Source organism: Globicephala melas, chromosome 11, assembly GCF_963455315.2.
Source record: "Globicephala melas chromosome 11, mGloMel1.2, whole genome shotgun sequence".
Lineage (NCBI taxonomy): Eukaryota > Metazoa > Chordata > Mammalia > Artiodactyla > Delphinidae > Globicephala > Globicephala melas.
In genome coordinates this window covers 80845133-80865711 of record NC_083324.2, presented here as the reverse complement: position 1 = coordinate 80865711, position 20579 = coordinate 80845133, and the positions used below count along the sequence as shown (strand labels likewise).

The following is a 20579-nucleotide window of genomic DNA, read 5'->3' as shown; positions in this document are numbered from 1 at the left end:
TGGAAGAAAGTGACACCAGGATTAAGTGGTCTTGCCAGAAAGGCTGAACCTGAATACGTTCAAGCCTCCAGACTGAACTACCAACTCCCAGGAAGTAGAAACAGAGAAAGGTGTGAAAGTACACTACAGGGAAGCATTTATCAAAATGCATACTGGGGGGCAACTACAGGATAAACAACCCCCACGCCCAGGAAATACAATGCAATGGGAAGAAAGAAATGGAGCAGAAATCCAATTAAAAGAGACAAGAGGGACTTCCCTGGTGGCGCAGTGGTTAAGAATCCGCCTGCCAATGCAGGGGACACAGGTTCGAGCCCTGATCCGGGAAGATCCCACATGCCGTGAAGCAACTAAGCCCGCGAGCCACAACTACCGAGCCCACGCGCCGCAACTAGTGAAGCCTGCGCGTCTAGAGCCCGTGCTCCACAACAAGAGAAGCCACCGCAATAAGCCCACCCACCGCAACAAAGAGTAGCCCCGCCCGCCGCAGCTAGAGAAAGCCCGCTGGTAGCAACCAGGACCCAACGCAGCCAAAAACAAACAAAAAAATAGACAAGACCTACCAGTCAAACACATTTTGTAGACATAATGGGGAACCTGATTCAACTAAACATTTATATATATATGATATATATATTTAACTAAACATATATATACGATAATAAAAATTGGAATGTAAGCACTTACTGGATATGTAATGACATAAGGAATAACTATTAAGCTTTTATGAGATAAAGGCATTATGCCTATGTTTTAAAAAGTATTTGTTAGAGATACATACTGGAATATTTACAGGTAAAACAGTATATATTTTTGCTTCAAAATAACAAGGGAAGGGAGTGGGTGGATGGGGACACACATGATACAAGACTGGTCAAGAGCTGCTAAATGTTGAAGGTGGGTGAGCATGTAAGGGTTCATTATATTATTCTTTCAGTCTTTGTCAACGTTTTAAATTCTTTGTAATTAAAAAAAAAGCTTTTAAAACATGTGCATATGCTATGGTTCTGCACTTAACACTTGTGCTCAAGGAGGCAAGTGCACAACCTGGCACTGCAGTGTTGTTCCTAATAGTGAAAACAGGACACAACCTCAATGTCTATCAGTAGAACTGCTAAAGAAACGGGGCTCTCAATTCTAACTAGGGTAGCAGTTAAAACGGAATCCAGTACAGCCTTGACAGCACTGATGTAATACTTTATAGCTTCTTACTGAAATGGGGTCAAGAGCACAAAGGGGGCCTTCAAGCTGTGTGACCTTGAGCGAGTGACTTACCCTCTCCGTGCCTCAGTTTCACCCTCTTTAACATGGAGTTGATAATAATCATATAGATTTTTTTTTTTGGCCACGCCCCTCGGTTTGCGGGATTTTAGTTTCCCGACCAGGGATTGAACCCAGGCCCTCGGCAGTGAAAGTGCGGAGTCCTAACCACTGGACCGCCAGGGAATTCCCGTATACAGACCATTTTTTGACGCTTAAATGAGTTACTACCTGTTAAGCGATTAGAACAGTGCCAGGCTCGTGGTGAGCGCTACAGAAGTATCTATTAGTAGTCGTGGTATATCTATTCCTGGAAGGCCGGCCTTCGTTCTTGGCGCAACCCGCACTGCGCGCCCTCTTTCCTGGATTTTAACCTGGAGCCCGATGCACCGCCCCCGCCCGTCCCGCTCGCCCAGGGACTCACCTGAACCCGGCCGACCCGCGACGGAGACTCTTGAAACACCGGTGGGGCCTTGGGTCTTGGGCCGAAGGAGCACCGCGGACCCTCTCTCCGCTCCGCTAGGCTGACACTTCCGCTGTCTCTTTAGGCCGCTCGGAAGCTGTTTCATGTTGTCGGCCTCCACGCTTTGGGCCCATCCAGTGCAAAGAGGCCAATAGGAAACTGTCCCCCTTCCCCCGCTGCCCCCAAATCCTGGGACCTCCTGTTCCTGTTCCATACAAGCCTGGCTCTTCCCTTCCATTTCCTAGCCCCACCCCATCCTGACCCTGACTTGCCCCACAAGTGAATTTCATTTGGCGATCTGAGGAGCAGCACCGAGAGACCCAGAGAAAGGGTCGCCTGCATTGCCTTACCCCTGAGAGCTCCACACACCCGCCTGGCCTTCTTGTCTTTCCACTTGGGCACAGAGAGGTGAAGTAACTCGTCCACAGCAACACTAGTGGACAGGGACAAACCACAGCAGCGCCCCGCTACCAAGACACTCAATCTCCCACCCCGCGGCTTTCCCCGCCCTTCCTTCCCATCAGGCTCTAGCTGCCTGCGGAGTGCCTGCACCTGGCCACCCTCACTCCCCGTGCCTCCCACCCCACATTAACATCACCTGACCTCCAGGAGTCTCTCCATTTCTTCCTCTTGTGCACCAACAGGGTATGTGCACCACCCCCTCTCCCAATCCTTTCAGGACACAGCTAGTCACACAAAATAATTACTTGACAACTAGTTATGTGGCAACACCTATGTTTTCTAGATAAGGAAGAATAATAACTTTCCAGGTAGGGAAACAAAGTTTCTGGATGCTTAATAGGAAAGAGCACTAAACAGAGAGTCAGTCTCACATACAGACAACTGTCACCTCCCAGGCATGCGACGTTGGGCAATCACTTCATGTCACCAAGCTCAGTTTACTCAACTGTAAGTGTGAATGTTAAATGCCCACGCCTTGCTCTTCTCTGGGTGATTGTGAGGAGCATCTGAGAAACCCCATGGGAAAGCTTTTTAGTCTATACCCTGAGGCCTTTTCACCAGCTGGTCCCACTTCCTGGATTACCCTCCCAGGTAGCACTGAGCTGACTCCCTCATCTGCTCTGTATCTTAGCTCAAATGCCTCTTAACGAAGCCGCCCCTGACCACCCTAGATAATGAAACCTCACTCCTTTAACCTGCTCCACTTTCTTCTGTTTCCAAAGCACTGTATCACCTATACATTACACTATACCGTTTATGTATTATACTTATTGTTTTTCTCAGGCAGGGTTCTCTGCTGTGTCCCAAACCCCTGCCAAGTGGCCGAGTGCCCTGTTCACTGCCTGAACTTCCCTTCTTCTCTAGGTGCTCCGCTGATCACAGGCACTGAAAATCCTTCATGACACTGTCAATGAGGCTGAATGGAGGGGAGTGGTATCAGCGCCTATAACACTTTGGTCTAGATTGATGAAAGAGAAACTGAAAAAAACCTGCAACATTCCCAAATTCTCCCTTCAACTTTCTCTTTGCTGCAGGCTTACCCTATCAGGCCCTCTCTTCTCCCCCGTCTCTCCCTTCCCGTCTCGAGGCCTCTCCTCCCCTTTGCTTTTCTCCTTTACTCCTTGGGCCTCTTTTGTGACTGCTTTCTCCTCTGTGAGCTTTTCTTTGCCTCTCTGGGTAGGTGAGAGAGGAAGGGGCTGTCTGAGCACTGGGGTTGGAGTCTCAGAGAGACCAAACTGAAATTCAGTGTTGAAGGTGAGTGTGGTCTGTAGTAGCAGCCTAGATAAGGACACGGCGGCGGAGACTTTGTCCCTGTGTCCTGAGATGCTCAGGGAGCACAGGGAGGACTGCAGGTCTGCACTGTGCTCTAAACATGCAACAGCTGCTTTCCCCTCACCCTGGGAGCTCACGTGAAGGGGAGCTCACGTGAAGGGGAGGGAGGAGGCAGAGCGGAAGGTCTGTAGCAGCGGCTTTTTCCGAAAGCAAACGTTTACAGGAACTGCTTAGACTTCCCAGATAAAGATTTGGCTGAATCTGCCTATGCTAGAGCAGAGAACACTGCCTGTTTTCCCAAACCCACCTCAGCCCACCTGCCCATTGCACTTCTGGGGCATCTCACTTCTCTGAGGGTGGGGTAGGCAGTGGGGAGCACAGGTATAGGGGCAACATGCTGAGGCAGAAGTTGCAGGTGGAAGAAGGATGGGAAGGAAATGGATTTGCTGGCACCTCTAACTGATTACAAGGACCATCAGGACTGTCTGGGGCCTTGATACTCAAAGTGTGTTCCATGAACCAACAGCATCAGCATCACTGGGAGCGTACTGAAAATGCAGATTCCTGGGCTACCTTCTGAATTAGAATCTGTATTTTAACAAGATCTCGGGTGATTTGTAGATACTCTAAAATTCAGTAAGCACTATTCTAGGGCCTTCCCTGGTGGTCCAGTGGTTAAGACTCCATACTTCCACTGAAGGGTGCATGGGTTTGATTCCTGGCTGGGGAACTAAGATCGCACATGTCACGCAGTGCAGCCAAAAAAAAAAACAAAACAAAACAAATTCAATAAGCACTATTCTAGGTAGTCTGCATTTAGCCACTGTTCTATTTACAAATGAAAGGGTCAAGGAATTTTAGAGTTTTTTGGTTGTTGTTATGGTCCCTAAGCTATAAGGAAAACCAAATATATATACATATGCATATACATATATACACACATATATAGACTTCTTTAACTTTTTAAAAATAGACTTTGAAGACATATTTAGTACAGTATACTTTTAGGTTGAATTTTTATTTCCTTTCTTTTGAAATTCTGATTCAGATTTTGACTGTGGAGAAAAGTATAATGAGCCTGTCAGCAGAGGCGTTTAACATTCTATTTCGTTCAAGCATGATACTTACAATTCCACCTACATTCATTAGATGGTATTATTTCTTTATGTAAATCATAGTGCACGTTTATTGAGAGTTATGTTTTCAGTGCTTTACAAGTTTGTATTAATTTATTCTTATGTTCCCTATGAGAAAGTTACTCTTATCCCCTATCTTACAGACAGGGAGACTGTAGCATAGGGGCATTTAATTAAACTGCCCAAAGTCACACAGCTCACAGATGGAAAGGCAGGTAATGAACCTACACAGTGTGGTGCCAGATTTGTGTGTTTAACCCTGACAGTAAATGGCCTGAGAAAGCTGGACTCCCCAGTTAAGCAGCAAGCTGCCCGAGGTCAGAGGCTCCTTTTCCTGATAGAGTCTCAATGATTCTGCTCGCAATGGCCCTCCAAGTTACTGACTAGCCTTCAAAAGGCAGTGGCAGAAAAGGCTATGAATAAAACCGGCACACTGCAAAGGTTTTAAAGTATCATCTTATTCATTGTTTATAACAAAAATGGAAACCTTAATATGGTAATGACCTGCACTGGGAATTTGGAGTTAGATATCAAAATGGGACATGGATTTCTAAACCATCAAATCTATAGGTTTCACACCATGGGTAATGCTGCTTAATAAATGAGTTTGCCACCCATTCCGATGAAAGCAACAAAGAAATCATCCATTAAATTCCTGGGGAGACTGTGGCAATGATTTCCTATGGGAATGGGAATGACTCTTATTCCCCCAAATCTTAATTGTGTTTAAAATGTCACTTTTACAAAAAAAAAAGGCTCATCTCTGAATATCTTTTGAATGTACCCAATCTTAAAAAAAAAGTATACACAATTGCTAGTCATTTAGAGTTATTCAATATTAAATATTACTCAATAACGGCCCATCCATACCAATTTATCTCCAGGTAAGATTTGGTCCCTTTAAGAGAAATTGTTAGAAATGAACCAACGGATAGGGAAGAAGGAGGTTACCAAGCAACTGCCAACAGTCATCCACCCAGGAGACAGCAGCACTTGGTCTGCAGAAAAGCCACACACTCCAAAGCAAAATAAATTTCACAAGAGCAAAATTAGCCACTTGAAAATCTTACTTTCCAAGATCACCTCATTTAGGGGCCCTGGTGGTCCATGGGATTAGTCCAGTTTGGCAACAGTATGGATTCTAAAATGCCTAATGAGGTTGCAGTGATGACTGAAGGCTTTTCCACACTCATCACACTCATACGGTCTCTCTCCTGTGTGGCTTCTCTGATGCTTTATAAGGAGTGTTCGCCTACTAAAGCTTTTACTACACTGACTGCATTGATAGGGTTTCTCACCAGTGTGGATTCGGAGGTGCTGGAAAAGCCCCGCATTCTGGCTGAAGGCTTTACCACACTCGTTACAGCGATAGCGCTTCTCTCCAGTGTGTATCCTCTGATGCTGAACAAGGTATGAGCTCAGGCGGAAGGCTCTCCCACACTCTTCACATTCATATGGTTTTTCCCCTGTGTGGATCCTTCTGTGTCTAATGAGGCCATTGCTGGCACTGAAGGCTTTCCCACAATCCTTACATTGATAGGGTTTCTCTCCAGAGTGGCTCCTCTGATGTTCAACCAGGCCTGACCTCTGGCTGAAGGTCTTTCCACATTCTTCACATTCATATGGCTTCTCCCCAGTGTGGATTCTCTGGTGCTGAATGAGAACTGAACTCTGAGTAAAGCTTTTCCCACATTCATTGCACCTGTGACGTCTCTCTCCAGTGGGATGTCCCCTCTGCTTTTCTACCTTGCTCTCACGTTTACAAGTTTCTCTGTACTTAGAATCTAAAGGAACATCTCTTTGGAGTCTGCTATTCTCAAAATGTCCCATTTCTTTTAAGACTTCTTGTTTCGATGCCAAATCCTGGTTTTCAAGTACAGTTTCACCATCTAGAATAATAAATAGATCAAACAATGTCATCTCTTTCTTTTATGAAAGAGTATAACCACAGGATGGGGAACAGGAAGATCCATATCAAGCACACATATTCTAGGAATCCAAAGAAGACCTAAATGGAGATATTGAGACCAACAGAGTAAGGGGTCATCAGCACCTGCTGAAATGGCTGGAGGGGGTCACCCAGAGAAGGCGAGGCTTCCAGAGAGGATGTACTCAAGCAGGCACTGTGGAATGCTTACTAGGAAGCAGGAACTGTTCTAAGTGTTTTATGTATACTAATTTATTAAATCTTCAAATGACTCTTTGACTCCATACTATGATTATCTCCGTTTTTACAAATGCATAAACTGAAGGCACAGGAAGGTTACTTGACCTGCCCAATGTCACACAGCTTCTAAGTGGCAGTGCTTAAATTCCAACCCAGGCAATTTGGTGCCAGAGTCCACAGTCTTTACTACCCTATACTGAACCACCAGAGATCCCCTGAATGGACCTGTGAAAGTCCTTACCTTGTTCTCCAAATTTGTGGGACCCAAAAGATTCACATTTGAGCTGTGTCACCATGGACTGAACCTGGAGAGCTGTTGATTCCTGCTTGGCCTTCAAATGCACTGCATCCCCTGAGAGCACTTCAGAATGTCCATATTCACAGTCTGGGGCCTGAAGGCAGGTAGGTATATTTGGGTTCATAAGAGGAGGATTAGAGGAATCCAGGCTAATACTCAATGAAAGAGATCATATGGAACCATATGAGACATTTTGTAGAGCAATGGCACAGTGGAAGACCCAGAGTTTAAATCCACACCCAAAAGCAGAAGGGGGAGAACAAGAGTGGCCCAATGTGATATGGTGGTTTAAAATATGTTTATAAGTTCTTTGATGCTCCTTCCATTAACTCCTCTCTCCTTGAGTGAGAGCTGTATTTAAAATGACTCATTTCTACTGAATAGAATGTAAGGCAGAAGTGACGGTATATAACTTCTGAGACTAAGTAGTAAAAAGGATGTGGTTTCATCCTTATTCTCTCTTTCTCTATTTCTCTGTCTGTCTCTTGGGGAAGCCAACTGATATGTTGTGAGGACACTCAATGAGCCCTAAGGAGAAACCCATATGGTAAAGACCTCCCGCCAACAGCCAGTGAAGAACCGAGGCCCCCTACCAACAACCATGGGAGTGAGCCATCTTGGAAGTGGGTCCACCAGCCATAGTCAGGTCTTCAGAGGACTATAGTCTTGGTTGACACCTTCACAGCAACCTCATGAGAGGTCCTCCTAAGTGGCTCCCAAAACCCTGACTCAGAAACTGGGAGATAATATTTGTTTTTTGAAGCCATTAAAGCTTAGGGAGGCAGGTAACTTGTTACCCAGCAACAGAGAACTAATACATGAGGCTATGGCCAACCAACCTGGGTCACCAAACTTCACCCTTCGTTTAATATTCTGTGTCCAGGAGCCTATCTTCCTCCTCTCACCTGGTTCTCTGGCTCACTTAGCTCTCGCTCCAGATCTTCAACTGCAGCCACCGCCTCCTCCCCACTCTCGGGATGGTGCTTCTGCACCCAGGCCTGGAGCTCCTCGGGCAGGATGGTCAGGAACTGCTCCAGCACCAGGAGCTCAAGGATTTGCTCCTTGGTATGTGTGTCTGGCCTCAGCCACTGATGACAGAGTTCCCGGAGCCGGCTCAGTGCTTCTCGGGGACCAGGAGTCTCTTGGTAACAAAAGTGCCTAAAAAGTTGGCGGGAGGCCTCCTGGCCAGAAAAGCTGTTCTTCTTAAGGTAGGTTCCTTGGTCCCAGATAGGGTCTTCCTCCACCTTCACAATCTTAAGTCCATCCTGTTCCCCTGTTGAAGCCATTCTGGGATTAACTTAGAAGGGCTCACTCCAGCCTGAGGCAGAGGGGTAACTGATTTAAGATCCCCTGATTTAACCTTCTTTAGGAGGATGTACCTGATGAGAAAAATATGTCTTAATGGAAATTAAAAAGTAATGGGGAAAAAAACCAAAGTATAAGAACAATAAATATTATGCTATCATTTATGTTAATAAAAGGTATATATAGTATTTTACTTCTGTACGTTTAGAAATTAGAAGAAAAGGCATATGGCAGAATACATTACTGACCCCAATTCTTCACCCTTCCCTGTAGACATGTACTTTGTTGTGCCCTCCCACTGTGATTCTGGGCTCAGCCATGTGACTTGACTTGGCCAGTGTGTTACTAGCAAGTGTGATACAAGCTAGACTTGAAAAGTACTTGTGTGATTGGGCTTGCTTGCTCTTGCCTGCTATAATTACTAGGAGGATATGCTGGCTTTCAGATGATAAGAAACATGCAGAACAGAGCCAAATCACCCCCAGAGGGGCAGATGAGACCATCCTAGGTCAGCTAACTGCCAGCTAATCCCCAGAAATGTAAGTGAGCCTAGCTGAGATTTGCAGAGCTGCCTGGAGGATTCACAGCTGACTGCAGATATACAAGTAAGCCCTACCCCTATCAGCTGAACCCCAGACTCATGTGCTAAATAAATGTTTATTGCTATATGCTGCCAAAGATTTGTAATTGTTACACCACATTATTACACCAATGAAAAACTAATACAGAGGGGTGGCCTCTGGGGAGGGAACTAGGTAACTCAGAATAAGACGGGAAGGAAAATAATACTGTCTGTATTTTTTCTGATTGTTGAGCCATTTCAAATAAAGTACTTATTCCAAGAAAATAAACAAATAAATAAATTGTAGTGATTTAAAAGCCTCATAGTCAATATATGGTAGCTTTAGGGGAAGAACAGGACATAGAAAACTAGCCATAATATCAAATGATGAGTGCTATATAGAGGCTTCAACAGAATATCTAGGGAGTGATGAGCAGGAAAAACATAATTCTGACAGGGTATGTATGGAGCAGTGAAAGAATGTGGCTTAGGGGCAAGTACATTTGAATTAGGCCTAAAATAATGAACAGAAAGTTGTCAGGCAGAGAAAGGGTGATGGGAGGAGATTCAACATGACAGGCCAAGCAAACAACAGAATCAAAGGTATTTAAGGTTACACGCCACAGTGACTCTAAGGACAGGCAGGGGGTCCTGGTGGCTGAACTACAGAGTATAGCGTGTGGGGAGAAAATGCATGACAAGAGATAAGGTTGGAAAGATGCATTTCATCGGAATAGAGAACAACCCTGAACTCTAGGCTAAGATGTTTAGACTTTACGATATGGAAAACCGAGGGTCATCAAGGTTTTTATTCCACTGTCATAGAGTTAGAGCTGTATTTTAAAGGAATATTGAGTAAGATTCAGGAGGGAAATGGTAAGAATATGCTGTAGGGTTGTGGTAGTTTAAGTTGGCAGGTTTAATGGTGGTTACACTGATACAATGTTTACTTTAGCGGTGGAATTTAAGTTTTATATATGACTTTAGTCCTGTTTTTTGTTTTTTTTTTTTGCAGTACAGGGGCCTCTCACCGTTGTGGCCTCTCCTGTTGCGGAGCACAGGCTCCGGACGCGCAGGCTCAGCGGCCATGGCTCACGAGCCCAGCCGCTCCGCGGCATGTGGGATCTTCCCGGACCGGGGCACGAACCCACGTCTCCTGCATCGGCAGGCGGACTCTCAACCACCGCGCCACCAGGGAAGCCCTTTAGTCCTGTTTTAATAGAATCATTAAGGTCTGAGAGAACTGAGAAAAGTTTCTCAGTTATACTTTATTGGGGGAAAATGTATTTATCCCATTCATTCAAATATCATGTGCCTACTAAATGCCTGGCATAGTGTGGGCACTTAGGTCAAAGCAGTGAAAGGGAACAGACCTGGTCCTTGCCTTTATGGGATTTGCAGCGGGAGAGACAGACTTTAGTACAATATTCACATCAACTTACGTTGTAGTGTTAAGAATAGAGAGCGTTACAAAGATTGTGGGTCTTATTCTTTGTCCACGTCCAGCATCAATCCTAATTTTTTACTCTTACTGCAACATCTGGGTATCAGGTTTGTTGAATCTTCAGTCCAGGAAGATTTGTAAGCCTGAGAATTCTTATGAATTTACATTGGATTCCACTATTATTAAAAATGTGGCAAAAATTGTTCTGTGACTATAGGCTCTGAACCTGAACGCTACTGAGAAACCATGGTTATCAGGTTTTTCTCTTGAGTACCACAGGCAACCCCTCACAGACCCAAAGCCCCAGGTGGGGCAGCCTCTGCATTCGCTGTGCTGCTCTCCCCACAGTTGGTGGACTTAGGATTTACCTCCTGATCTTGTGCCACCATGAACTCTGTCTTTATCCCTGTTTTCTGGATAAATAAGTGAATTCTCCCTATCTACGTCCCTTTTCCTTTCATCAAGCCATGGCAAGGGCAGGGAAGGGAGAAGGCAGAGAAAATGCACTCTTCGTATTCTCCCCTATGCCACCACTGCTCCCAGGATCTGTATGTGTTACCCTATGTTACCAGCTAGTCCTCCCTTGTTTCCTGTCTCCTCTCCCACCCATGTCCCAACCTGCTACAGATCCCAGACACCTCTTGTACTTGATACACCTCTGATAAACTGAATGGACTGAGTTTTTTAAAATCATCTTTAGAGAAGCACTGCAAGGTAGAGACTAATGTTCAAATCATGTGGCCTCTCTAAAATGGGACTGACCAAAGCACCCCTCTCACAGAACTGTGATAATTATATAAGGTAATGCATATAAAAAGCTTAGCATGGTACCTGGCCCATAGCAATCGCTAAACATTAAAAAACTACCAGGTATTATTAGCAAAGCAGTACTAATAAGTTGAATATCCTCTTTTTATAGAGGAAATAGACCCTACAAAATAAACCATTGAATTCACAGGCCAAATTCAGTAGACAGTTGAAAATCTTGGAAGAAATATTTCCTGATGCTAGAGGCTTCAGTGGACTTCCACACTCATGAAAGGGGATAGGAAAAAAAAAAAAGACTGTAGGCTACTGACTCAGGCTACGGCTTTATCAGAAACTATGGACCCAGGGGCCAAGGGACAGGACCAGTCTCATCTGCAGTAACTAAGCCCTAAAGCTGCTGGCCCCATACTAGGTCTGCCCGCCCTAAGAACTTCTTGGGGCAGCAACACTCAAACACTGGATGTAAGTCCCAGAAAGGGTCTTAAAATATAATAAATATAATGCTGAATGAAGAAGAGAGAGAAATCTAAAACAGAAAGCTGCCCACACAAAATAAACCTACAAACTAAATTCCAAAATGCATGAATAACTCTAACCCTAAGAAAAATAATCAACAAATCAGAATAGAAATTCACTTGGACTATAAAATTCATTTTATAGTCCAAGGAGTTTTTTAAATAAGTGATTTTGAGAAATACATGAGATAATGAAACCAAAACAGGCAAACAATGCAACATTGGGTAGATATAAAAAAGGACTAATGAGAAATCTTAGGATTTAAGAAAAAACTTTGACATTTAAAATGCATTAGAGGATAAACAACAGAACGGACACAGCTGAAGAACAATAGTGATTTTTAAGACAATACTGAAGGCTTTACTCTGAATGCAGCAGAGATGAAAAATATGAAAGAGCAGTTAAGAAGAAAGAGAGAATATTTCATATATATATATATATCTTCTTAACTGCTCTTTCATATATATACACATATATAATAAATATATATATATATACTATATATATTAAGAAAATACAACATTAAGATGTTGTAAGAAAATACAACATTAATATACAGGAGCTTCAGAAGATGAGAATGTAGTGAATGACTGAGAAATAATAGTTGAGAAAATAAATTAAGAATTTTCCAGAAATGAAGGCCTGACTTCTCAGATCAAGAGTGCACACCTAGACATAATATAGTGAAACTGCAGCCTATTGAGGATAAAGAGACAATCTTAAAACCTGCCAGAGGAAAAGAGACAGATTACCTACAAAGGAAACACAGCAAAGTGCTCATTAATGGAGTCCAGAAGGCAATCAGAGTGGGGAAATGACTGTGAACACAGAATTTACTCCCAGCCAAATATAAATAAATAGAGCAAACTGAAGCCATTTACAACCCACGAACCCTTCCTAAGAGAGTAACTGAAGGATGTAGTTCAGCAAACAAAAGTGAACTCAGAGAGAAGGTATGAAACAGAGGAAACAACATAAGTCCAAAAACTGACAAAATATGGCAATAAATTTAAATGATTATGGGAAAAAAAACCTCCTGTAAAGTAATATATTCATTCACATGTAAAATGATGTACATAAAAGGTTATTTACTGTAGCACTGTTTGTGAGGCAAAAGGTTGGAAACAACCTAAATGTCCACCAATATGGGACTGGTTAAATAAATTAGAGTAATCCATATATTGGACTACTACTATGCAGTTTTTATAAATGAGGAAGCTCTTTATGTACAGATATGAAAGCACTGGCAAGATACATTTAGTGAAAAAAGCATGGTGAAGAACCACTGTGAAAAATATTATCAGTTGTATTTAAAAAAGGGAAAAAAATATATATATATTGGATACCCAAGCAACATTACCTGTCTCTGGGGATGGGAAACATCCCAGAGGGAGCAGGCATGATGTGGAATTTTTCAATGGATAACCCCTATTACATTTTTTTACATGAGAATGTTTTACTACGCAAAAGGGGAAGAATATAAAACTAAAATTCTTTATAATAACAAGATGTGGTAGATGGTCAGTTCAGTAGAAAGAGTATTAAGGCCCTTGTTGTCAGGAGAATAGAAATACTGAACAGACCTCATTTTAAAAAATTCTAAAAGTAAATACACATCTTATAATTTAAGGGTAAATCAGCAAGGAATTGGAGCAAATGGAACTCTCATACATTAATATGATAGTTTAATGGGTACAACCACTTTGGAAAATTCTTTAGAACTATCTCTTAAAGCTTGAGAATAAAAAAAGTTCTGCAGCTGTGGTATCAAGTAGCCCAGAACTGACCTAAATGGGAAGGAAATCCAAAAAAGAGGGGATATATGTATACGTACAGCTGATTCATTTTGCTGCACAGGAGAAACTAACACAACATTGTAAAGCAACTATACTCCAATAAAAATTAATTTAAAAAAATAGCCCTGAACTGGTCTGTTCAATCAATCAACAATTCACTTCAGAGAACATGTTTTTGTAAGTCCATCAATTAGTGGCAACCCATAGCTTCTGAAAATCAGCCAATCTGTAATGACTCGTTCCAATAAACACAGCTCTGAGAGCCAACTAATCAACAACAGTTTGTCCCATGAAACCAAGCCCCCAGAGATGATGTCAGCCCACCGAACTCCATGCTTCTCAAAATGCCTGTGTAAGAGCAGCAATCTCTTCTGTACCTAGTGAGGTGTTCCTAGTCAGGATCTCTCCAGCTCTCTTTTCATTTCAGATATTGAGTGATGGTCTCATCATTCTTTGACAAGCTGAACATATGTGTACGCCATGACCTAGTAATTCCACTCCCAGATATGTACCCCAAAGAAACAAGTGCTTTCGTCCACTAAAAGCTAAAACTACAGGAATGTTCAGAGCAGCTTTATTCAAAATAGCTCCAAATTAGAAACAACCCAAATGTCCATCAACTGCAGGATAAACAAACAGTGGAACTGTGGTAGGCAGAATTCTAAGATCGCCACATGATCTCCGTGCTCTATGATTGTCATCATGTCACTTAAGATTGTTAGTTTACATGATAAAAGGTGTAATTAAGATGTAATTAAGGTACCAATCAGTTGACCTTAAGAGATCTCTAGGTGGGCCTAACCTACTACATAACTCCTTTAACAGCAGAGTTTTCTCTGGCTGGTAGCAGAAGACGAAGTCAGAGATTTGAAGCATAAGAAGGATTAGATACACAATTGCTGACTTGCTGATGGAGGGAGCCACCAGTAAAGGAATGCAGGCAGCCTCAAGAAGCTGAGACCAGTCCCACAGTGGCAGCCAGCAAGGAAAGGGAGACCTTGGTTCTACCAGGGACTTCAGTTCTACAACTGAAAGAAATTAAATTCTATAAATGGTTTAAGACTCTTGTATTTTTAAAACACAGTCAGTAAATTCAGTGCCATTTATATTAACCAAAGATTTCCTATTTGATTTCCTCTGCTGTCCTGCCTCCTGGCTGTGTTCCAAAGAGAACCAGTCTCTGTGTTGCTAGAGCTTTCATTCTAATGGGGAAGACACTGAGTTATCAAATAAATGGAGGACCTATTAAGATAGGATGGTGAGAGATGAGCCCTTAAGAACAAAAAGGAGTGAGCCCCGTTCAAAAGCCCTGAGGCAGGGCATGGTGTGGTCAAAACAATGAAAGGAGGCAGAGTGCCTACAGTCATGTGAGAGGAGAGTGGCAAAAATTAGGCTGGGGGCTTCCCTGGTGGCGCAGTGGTTGAGAGTCCGCCTGCCGATGTAGGGGACACGGGTTCGTGCCCCAGTCCGGGAAGATCCCACATGCCGCGGAGCGGCTGGGCCCGCGAGCCATGGCCGCTGAGCCTGTGCGTCCGGAGCCTGTGTTCCGCAACAGGAGAGGCCACAGCAGTGAGAGGCCCGCATACCGCAAAAAAAGAAAGAAAGTAAAAAATTAGGCTGGTAAGATAAGGCAGATCATGCAGGGCACAGGAGTTTATTTTTTAATTCTAATTACACTGAAAAGCCACTGAAGGCTTTTAGGAAGGTAAGTGACAAGACTGGGTTTACGTTTTAAGAAGCTCTGCTACTGTATGGTAGGCGAGCTGAGGGAATGAAGGTGGAGGCAAGAGAGTGGAAGCAGAAAAGGCAAAAATTGAAAGCGTGGTGGTGGAGGCTATTGAACTGGATCCAAAAGACTGCCACTTAGGTATAATGTTAATGTATTCATCAAATTAATTTAACTTCGAAAAATACAACTGAAAGGCAAAACAGCTTAACTTTTGTTTGAAAAAAGTGCTTCAGTCTTTGGACAGATATTTATGGAGCTGTGCTAAGGGCTGGGTATACACAGGAGTTTATAACTCATGGAGATAAAATTATAATAGAATGAAATAAAAGCCATAATCTCGAAGATGTGCATAAGGTACACTCCTGGAGGAAGTAGGACAACTCATCCTAAATTCAGTGCATTACCTGTAACCCGCAAAGGAATTCACTTCAAAAATATTTACTAAGTGCCTATTATGTGTCAGGCAGCAAATACATGATAAAAGAGTGATACAATTGCAGAATTTGATGTGTTCTCATCTCCCTAATTGAACTAAAAAAATTAAAACATGACGTGGCGTAAAGAGCGTTTTCCTTTCTTTCCCCGGCAGGGCCCCGCGGTTTGCGGAATCTTAGTTCCCTGACCAGGGATCGAACCCGCGACCCCTGCGATGGAAGCGCGGAGTCCTAAACACTGGACTGCTAGGGAATTCCCGAGCGTTTTTCTTATTAACTTCAGCATATTAGCATATCAGCACAACGAAGAGATAATGAAAATCATAAACCACCTGTGTCACAAAATAAATTCCAAAGGAAAACTGATCACAAAGGCAAGGAAAAGAGGAACAACTTAAATACCACAAGGAAATAGGCAAATCCGGAAATTAAGATACTCTACGGGACGACTGGCAAGTCCTTCAACCAGGCAATAGGATGGGAAGAAGGTAGGGGAAGGATAGGACTGTTTTAAATTAAGAGACTTAACTACATGCTTCGAATGGTCTTTAATTGGATCCTAGTTGGTACAAACTAACTGCAAAAAACATTTGTAGGACGAGGGGAAATCTGAATATGAAGTAGGTGTCAGGTAATACTAGGGAATGCGCTTAGGTTTAGTTGGGTGTGTTGATATTGGGGTTATGATTTATGTATGTAAAATGTCCTTAATTTTCAGAGATGCACATACGAAACTATTTAGGGGTGACAAGTCATGATGCTTGTAATTTATTTCGAAACATTTAAAGAAAAAATAGGTCCGATAAATACTGTATAATGTTAACACTTGTTAAATAAAAGTGATGGGTATATACGGAGTCGGGCTTTTGACAGAGAGCGAGACTCCCAGTCGGACGCTCCTCCTCCACCTCCCCACATCCGCTCAAGACCACAAAGCCCCGCCTGGGCAGGGGCGGGACCTCCTTCTACTCCACTGGGGCTTCAGCCTTGTGTCGAGGCGACGGCGAGAGGATGACAAGGCCACGCCCGCGCAGACGTCCCCTCCCGGTCTACCCCAAGTCACCGACTTTAATCTTCCCGGGGCGGGAGGATCGGGACGCGGGGCGTGGGACTCACCTTCGGGGTCCCGGGAGCTTCGGATCCGTGGCGAGGGCAGCAGCGCCCGTAGAACCCACAAACCACAAAGACCGGAAGTGCGTCATCGTTCTGAGCCCCGTTGCTGAAGCCGAGCAGCCCTTTCCGCGATCTTGTTCTCTCTAGGAGCTCCGGAGGTTGATGCACTTTATGACTGCCTCATTACAAGGCTCGGAACCAGAAATCCAGCCCGAGGCGGGGAAACCCAGCGAGATTTCTGTACGGAGTGGCTCCCGGCATCTGGGAATCAGATGGTCATAGCAATGCAAAATGTTAGGGCCGAAAGGGACTTCATAGTTCCTCTAGTCTAGTACTTAACCGCCCATTGCTTCCTGAGGCGCTCTCCTAACTCTGGTCCCTTTGACACCACAAAGGAGAGATGGTAGTTGTGGTTGGGGGTTTTTGTTTGTTCATTTTTAACTCTCAACCTCTGTTTTCTAGAATCGCAGTCTAGAAGGAGACACGGGCACAGAAACAAGTAACTATATACAGCTGATTTGTATGTGAAATGAAATAAAAATGAAGTAAATGTTTGTAAATAGATTAGGATAGTCCCTGTACCATAGTAAATGCCGTGTAAGTATTTAGAAGGTAAATGTATGTATTAGGCCAAAGAGGAAAACTAATGGAGCAGATCAGGAAATTGTAGGAGTTTGCCCTTGTATTTAATACCAGGGAAATAGAACAAGAGAAAGGAATTTCCGGAGATGGAATAAAAGAATAAAATCAGAAATGGGGTGAGATACTTTGGTCATCCAGAAAACTGGGCAAATCACGATGGCTGGAGAAGAGAATATACAGCAGGGGCACCTGCAGTTACTGTTCCTGGATCCCTAACCAGAGAGTTTGGGCTGATATGATCAGATTTGTCCCTAGAAATGTTACCATGGCAGCAGTGTGGAGAGTAGACTGGAAGGATTTGAGATTACAGGCAGGTAGACCAGTTAGGAGACAACTGCAAGAATCCAGGGTAGATATAGTGAGGGCCTGAATCAAGGCAGTAGCCACAGTAGTGGAGAGAAGGGGATAGATAATATATGTTAAGAAGTTGAATTTATTTTTTTATCCATTCATTTAACAAATTCTCTTTGAATGTATTCTTTGTGCCAAGGGTTTCCTCTAAGGACTGGATATAATAATAATGAACACAGATCTTGACCCTCAAGAAGCTTAAAAGAGAAATATAGACAGTGTGAGATCTAATATATATAATTTGGGTGAAACATAGGTATGAAAATGGAGATTTGGAATGGAAAATCACATATTACAAATTTTAAAGTCTTAAAAGCATCACAAACATGAAAGTCAGAAAAATAATAAAATATTTTTATTAATTAACTGCCTGATGCACTTCTATAATAATTTTCTCCTAAATTGGTGTCTTTATATTCTTAGACTGTCTTTTAATGTTAATTTTGTAATTTAAATTTTTCTAAAAAGAATGAAAAGATAATGTAGCAAAATCGATCCTCTAGCATAACTCATCAAAAACGTTTTAGGGCTTCCCTGGTGGCGCAGTGGTTGAGAATCCGCCTGCCAATACATGGAACATGGGTTCGAGCCCTGGTCCGGGAAGATCCCACATGCCGCAGAGCAACTAAGCCCGCGAGCCACAACTACTGAAGCCCACGCGCCTAGAGCCTGTGCTCCACAACAAGAGAAGCCACCGCAATGAGAAGCCCGCACACCACAACGAAGAGTAGCCCCCGCTCGCCACAACTAGAGAAAAGCCCGCATGCAGCAATGAAGAACCAACGCAGCCGAAACTTAATTAATTAAAAAAAACATTTTAAGTTGTTATTTGGGTAAACCTCTATCAAGTTTCTTTCTTTTTTTTTTTTTAAATGAAAGCTTATTTATTTATTTATGGCTGTGTTGGGTCTTCGTTTCTGTGCGAGGGCTTTCTCTAGTTGTGGCAAGCGGGGGCCTCTCTTCATCGGGGTACGCGGGCCTCTCACTGTCGCGGCCTCTCGTGTTTCAGAGCACAAGCTCCAGACGCGCAGGCTCAGTAGTTGTGGCTTACGGACCTAGTTGCTCCGTGGCATTCTGGGATCTTCCCCGACCAGGGCTCGAACCCATGTGCCCTGCATTGGCAGGCAGATTCTCAACCACTGCACCACCAGGGAAGCCCAAATTTCTTCCAATTTTGAGCTACAAGATTTTAGGATGTTTTAAGTTTTTTGAGGACTAATCTGAGAATCTCATATCGATGACACATTAACTAGATTGTTTTGATGTCCTCATTGTCAGTAGCAGACATCGTCAGTGTCAGTATTTTATGTCAAATGTGCAAGAAATGTAAATCTCTTTTCACTGTGTTCAGCGATACACTGTTCTTCATTAACTAGATTATTGAACAATTCAAGAGCTGATTTATTATTTTATTTAATATTTAGCTTTCCTCTTATTGAATTACTGTTTTCATGTAATCTGAAATTTGTTTTGTTATAACTTGCTTCTTTATATCAGAACAAAAATCTGTTTATTTCATTTAATATCTTTATTCCTTTTGTTTCTCACATTACATCCTTTTAATTTGAATTTTCTCTGTTCTTTAATAAATAATCTTTATTTCAAAATTTATCATTTGTTCCTTAAATCATATCAAAATGTCTTTCCAAACTGCAGATAAAATGACTTATTTCTAACCTCGAAAGAGGTTTGGATTACACAGGGACATGCATTTATGAAAACTCAAAGAATGTACAATTAAAGTAATATATTTTATTATACATAATTTTACCTCAGAAGAAAAGAGCTATAAACAAATATTGAAATCTAGCTAATGACATGCACACTGAAGTATTATATTTAGGGGGAAGTATACTGCTTGATGTTTGCAATTTACTTTGATATATTAAGAAAATATAAACATATTAAGAAAAATGAATAGATACGGGAATAGAGATGTGGAAAAGCAAATATAGTAAGATGATAATTGTAGAATCTCAGTTGTGGACAAATATCATATGCACTGTAAAATTTTTCAAACTTTCTGAATGTTTGAAGGTGTTCACAATAGAATGTTAGGGGAAAGGAGCAAAGGTTCACAGCAAGTGAAGTAGAAATGCAGAACTGCTACTGCAAACGGTGGAGGCAGGGATCAAACAGTTCAGAGAAGTGTGCACGCCAGACTGGACACAGCACGTAAAGCTAGAAAACCCATAAGCTGACTACATTCTGTGGGGTTGATGAAGAATCCTCTATTAACCAAACTGATAAGAATATGCTGATGAAAGATGTACCAGCATCACTGAGGTCTGTGGTGAGTGTCTGCTGGAGACCAGGGCTGACAGTAGGAATATTAGTTTTCTAGGCATGGTACCACAAACTAGATAGCTTAACCTACAGAAACATATTGTCTTACAGTTGTGGAGGTCCCAGATCAAGGTGCTAGCAGGGTTGGTTTCTTCTGGATTCTTCTGGTGAGGGAAGAATCTTCCAAGTATATCTCCTAGCTTGTGGTGGTTTGCTGGCAATCTTTGGCATTCCTTGGCTTTTTGATCTCTGCCTTCATCTTCTGGTGTTCTTCCTGTGTGCTTGTCTCTGTGTCCAAATTTCCCTCTTTTACTCATACTGGATTAGGGGCCAAACGTACCCCAGTATGACTTCATCTTAACTAATTACATCTACAGTGACTCTATCTCCAAATAAGGTCACATACATTCAGGGCAATGATGAATGTCATGGCTAGTTTGTGGGGGCCTGGAAAGAAAAAGTTTGAAAAATCAAAAACGAGGTCTGAGGAAGAGGCATCTGGATGGACTTTTGAAAGTGAGCAGAAAGTCTGAAGATCATTGTACTACAAGTTAAAGCCCTTCATAGAACATACG

General features: G+C 42.7%; 2 protein-coding genes across 3 annotated transcripts in view; both read right to left on the bottom strand.

Moving 5' to 3' along the window:
- Positions 1-4478: 4478 nt before the first annotated feature.
- Positions 4479-16848, bottom strand: LOC115848775 (zinc finger and SCAN domain-containing protein 31). Its single transcript, XM_030849713.2, has 4 exons — positions 16729-16848; positions 7964-8437; positions 7002-7152; positions 4479-6482 (listed from the first exon to the last, which is right to left on the bottom strand). The coding sequence occupies exons 2-4, from the start codon at positions 8342-8344 to the stop codon at positions 5707-5709; spliced, it is 1308 nt and encodes a 435-aa protein (XP_030705573.1). The 5' UTR covers positions 8345-8437; positions 16729-16848; the 3' UTR covers positions 4479-5706.
- Positions 16849-16854: 6 nt separating this feature from the next.
- The window catches only part of ZSCAN12 (zinc finger and SCAN domain containing 12), a 46740-nt gene continuing 43015 nt past the window's right edge, over positions 16855-20579 (bottom strand). Inside the window, exon 6 of one of the 2 annotated variants that reach the window (XM_070046756.1) lies at positions 16855-16986. The gene's annotated coding sequence lies outside the window, so the exon portion shown is untranslated. Of the gene's footprint in view, positions 16987-20312; positions 20452-20579 lie in introns of those variants that run through there. The other variant, XM_070046755.1, reaches the window with a different exon arrangement.

What these genes read in the sequence shown, in the direction of transcription:
- LOC115848775 (XM_030849713.2), bottom strand. Translation starts at nt 8,344, where the DNA reads ATGGCTTCAACAGGGGAACAGGATGGACTTAAGATTGTGAAGGTGGAG. An exon ending in TAAGTGAGCCAGAGAACCAG is followed by an intron (nt 7,153 to 7,963) that starts GTGAGAGGAGGA and finishes ACCTGCCTTCAG; the next exon opens with GCCCCAGACTGTGAATATGG. An exon ending in CCACAAATTTGGAGAACAAG is followed by an intron (nt 6,483 to 7,001) that starts GTAAGGACTTTC and finishes TTATTATTCTAG; the next exon opens with ATGGTGAAACTGTACTTGAA.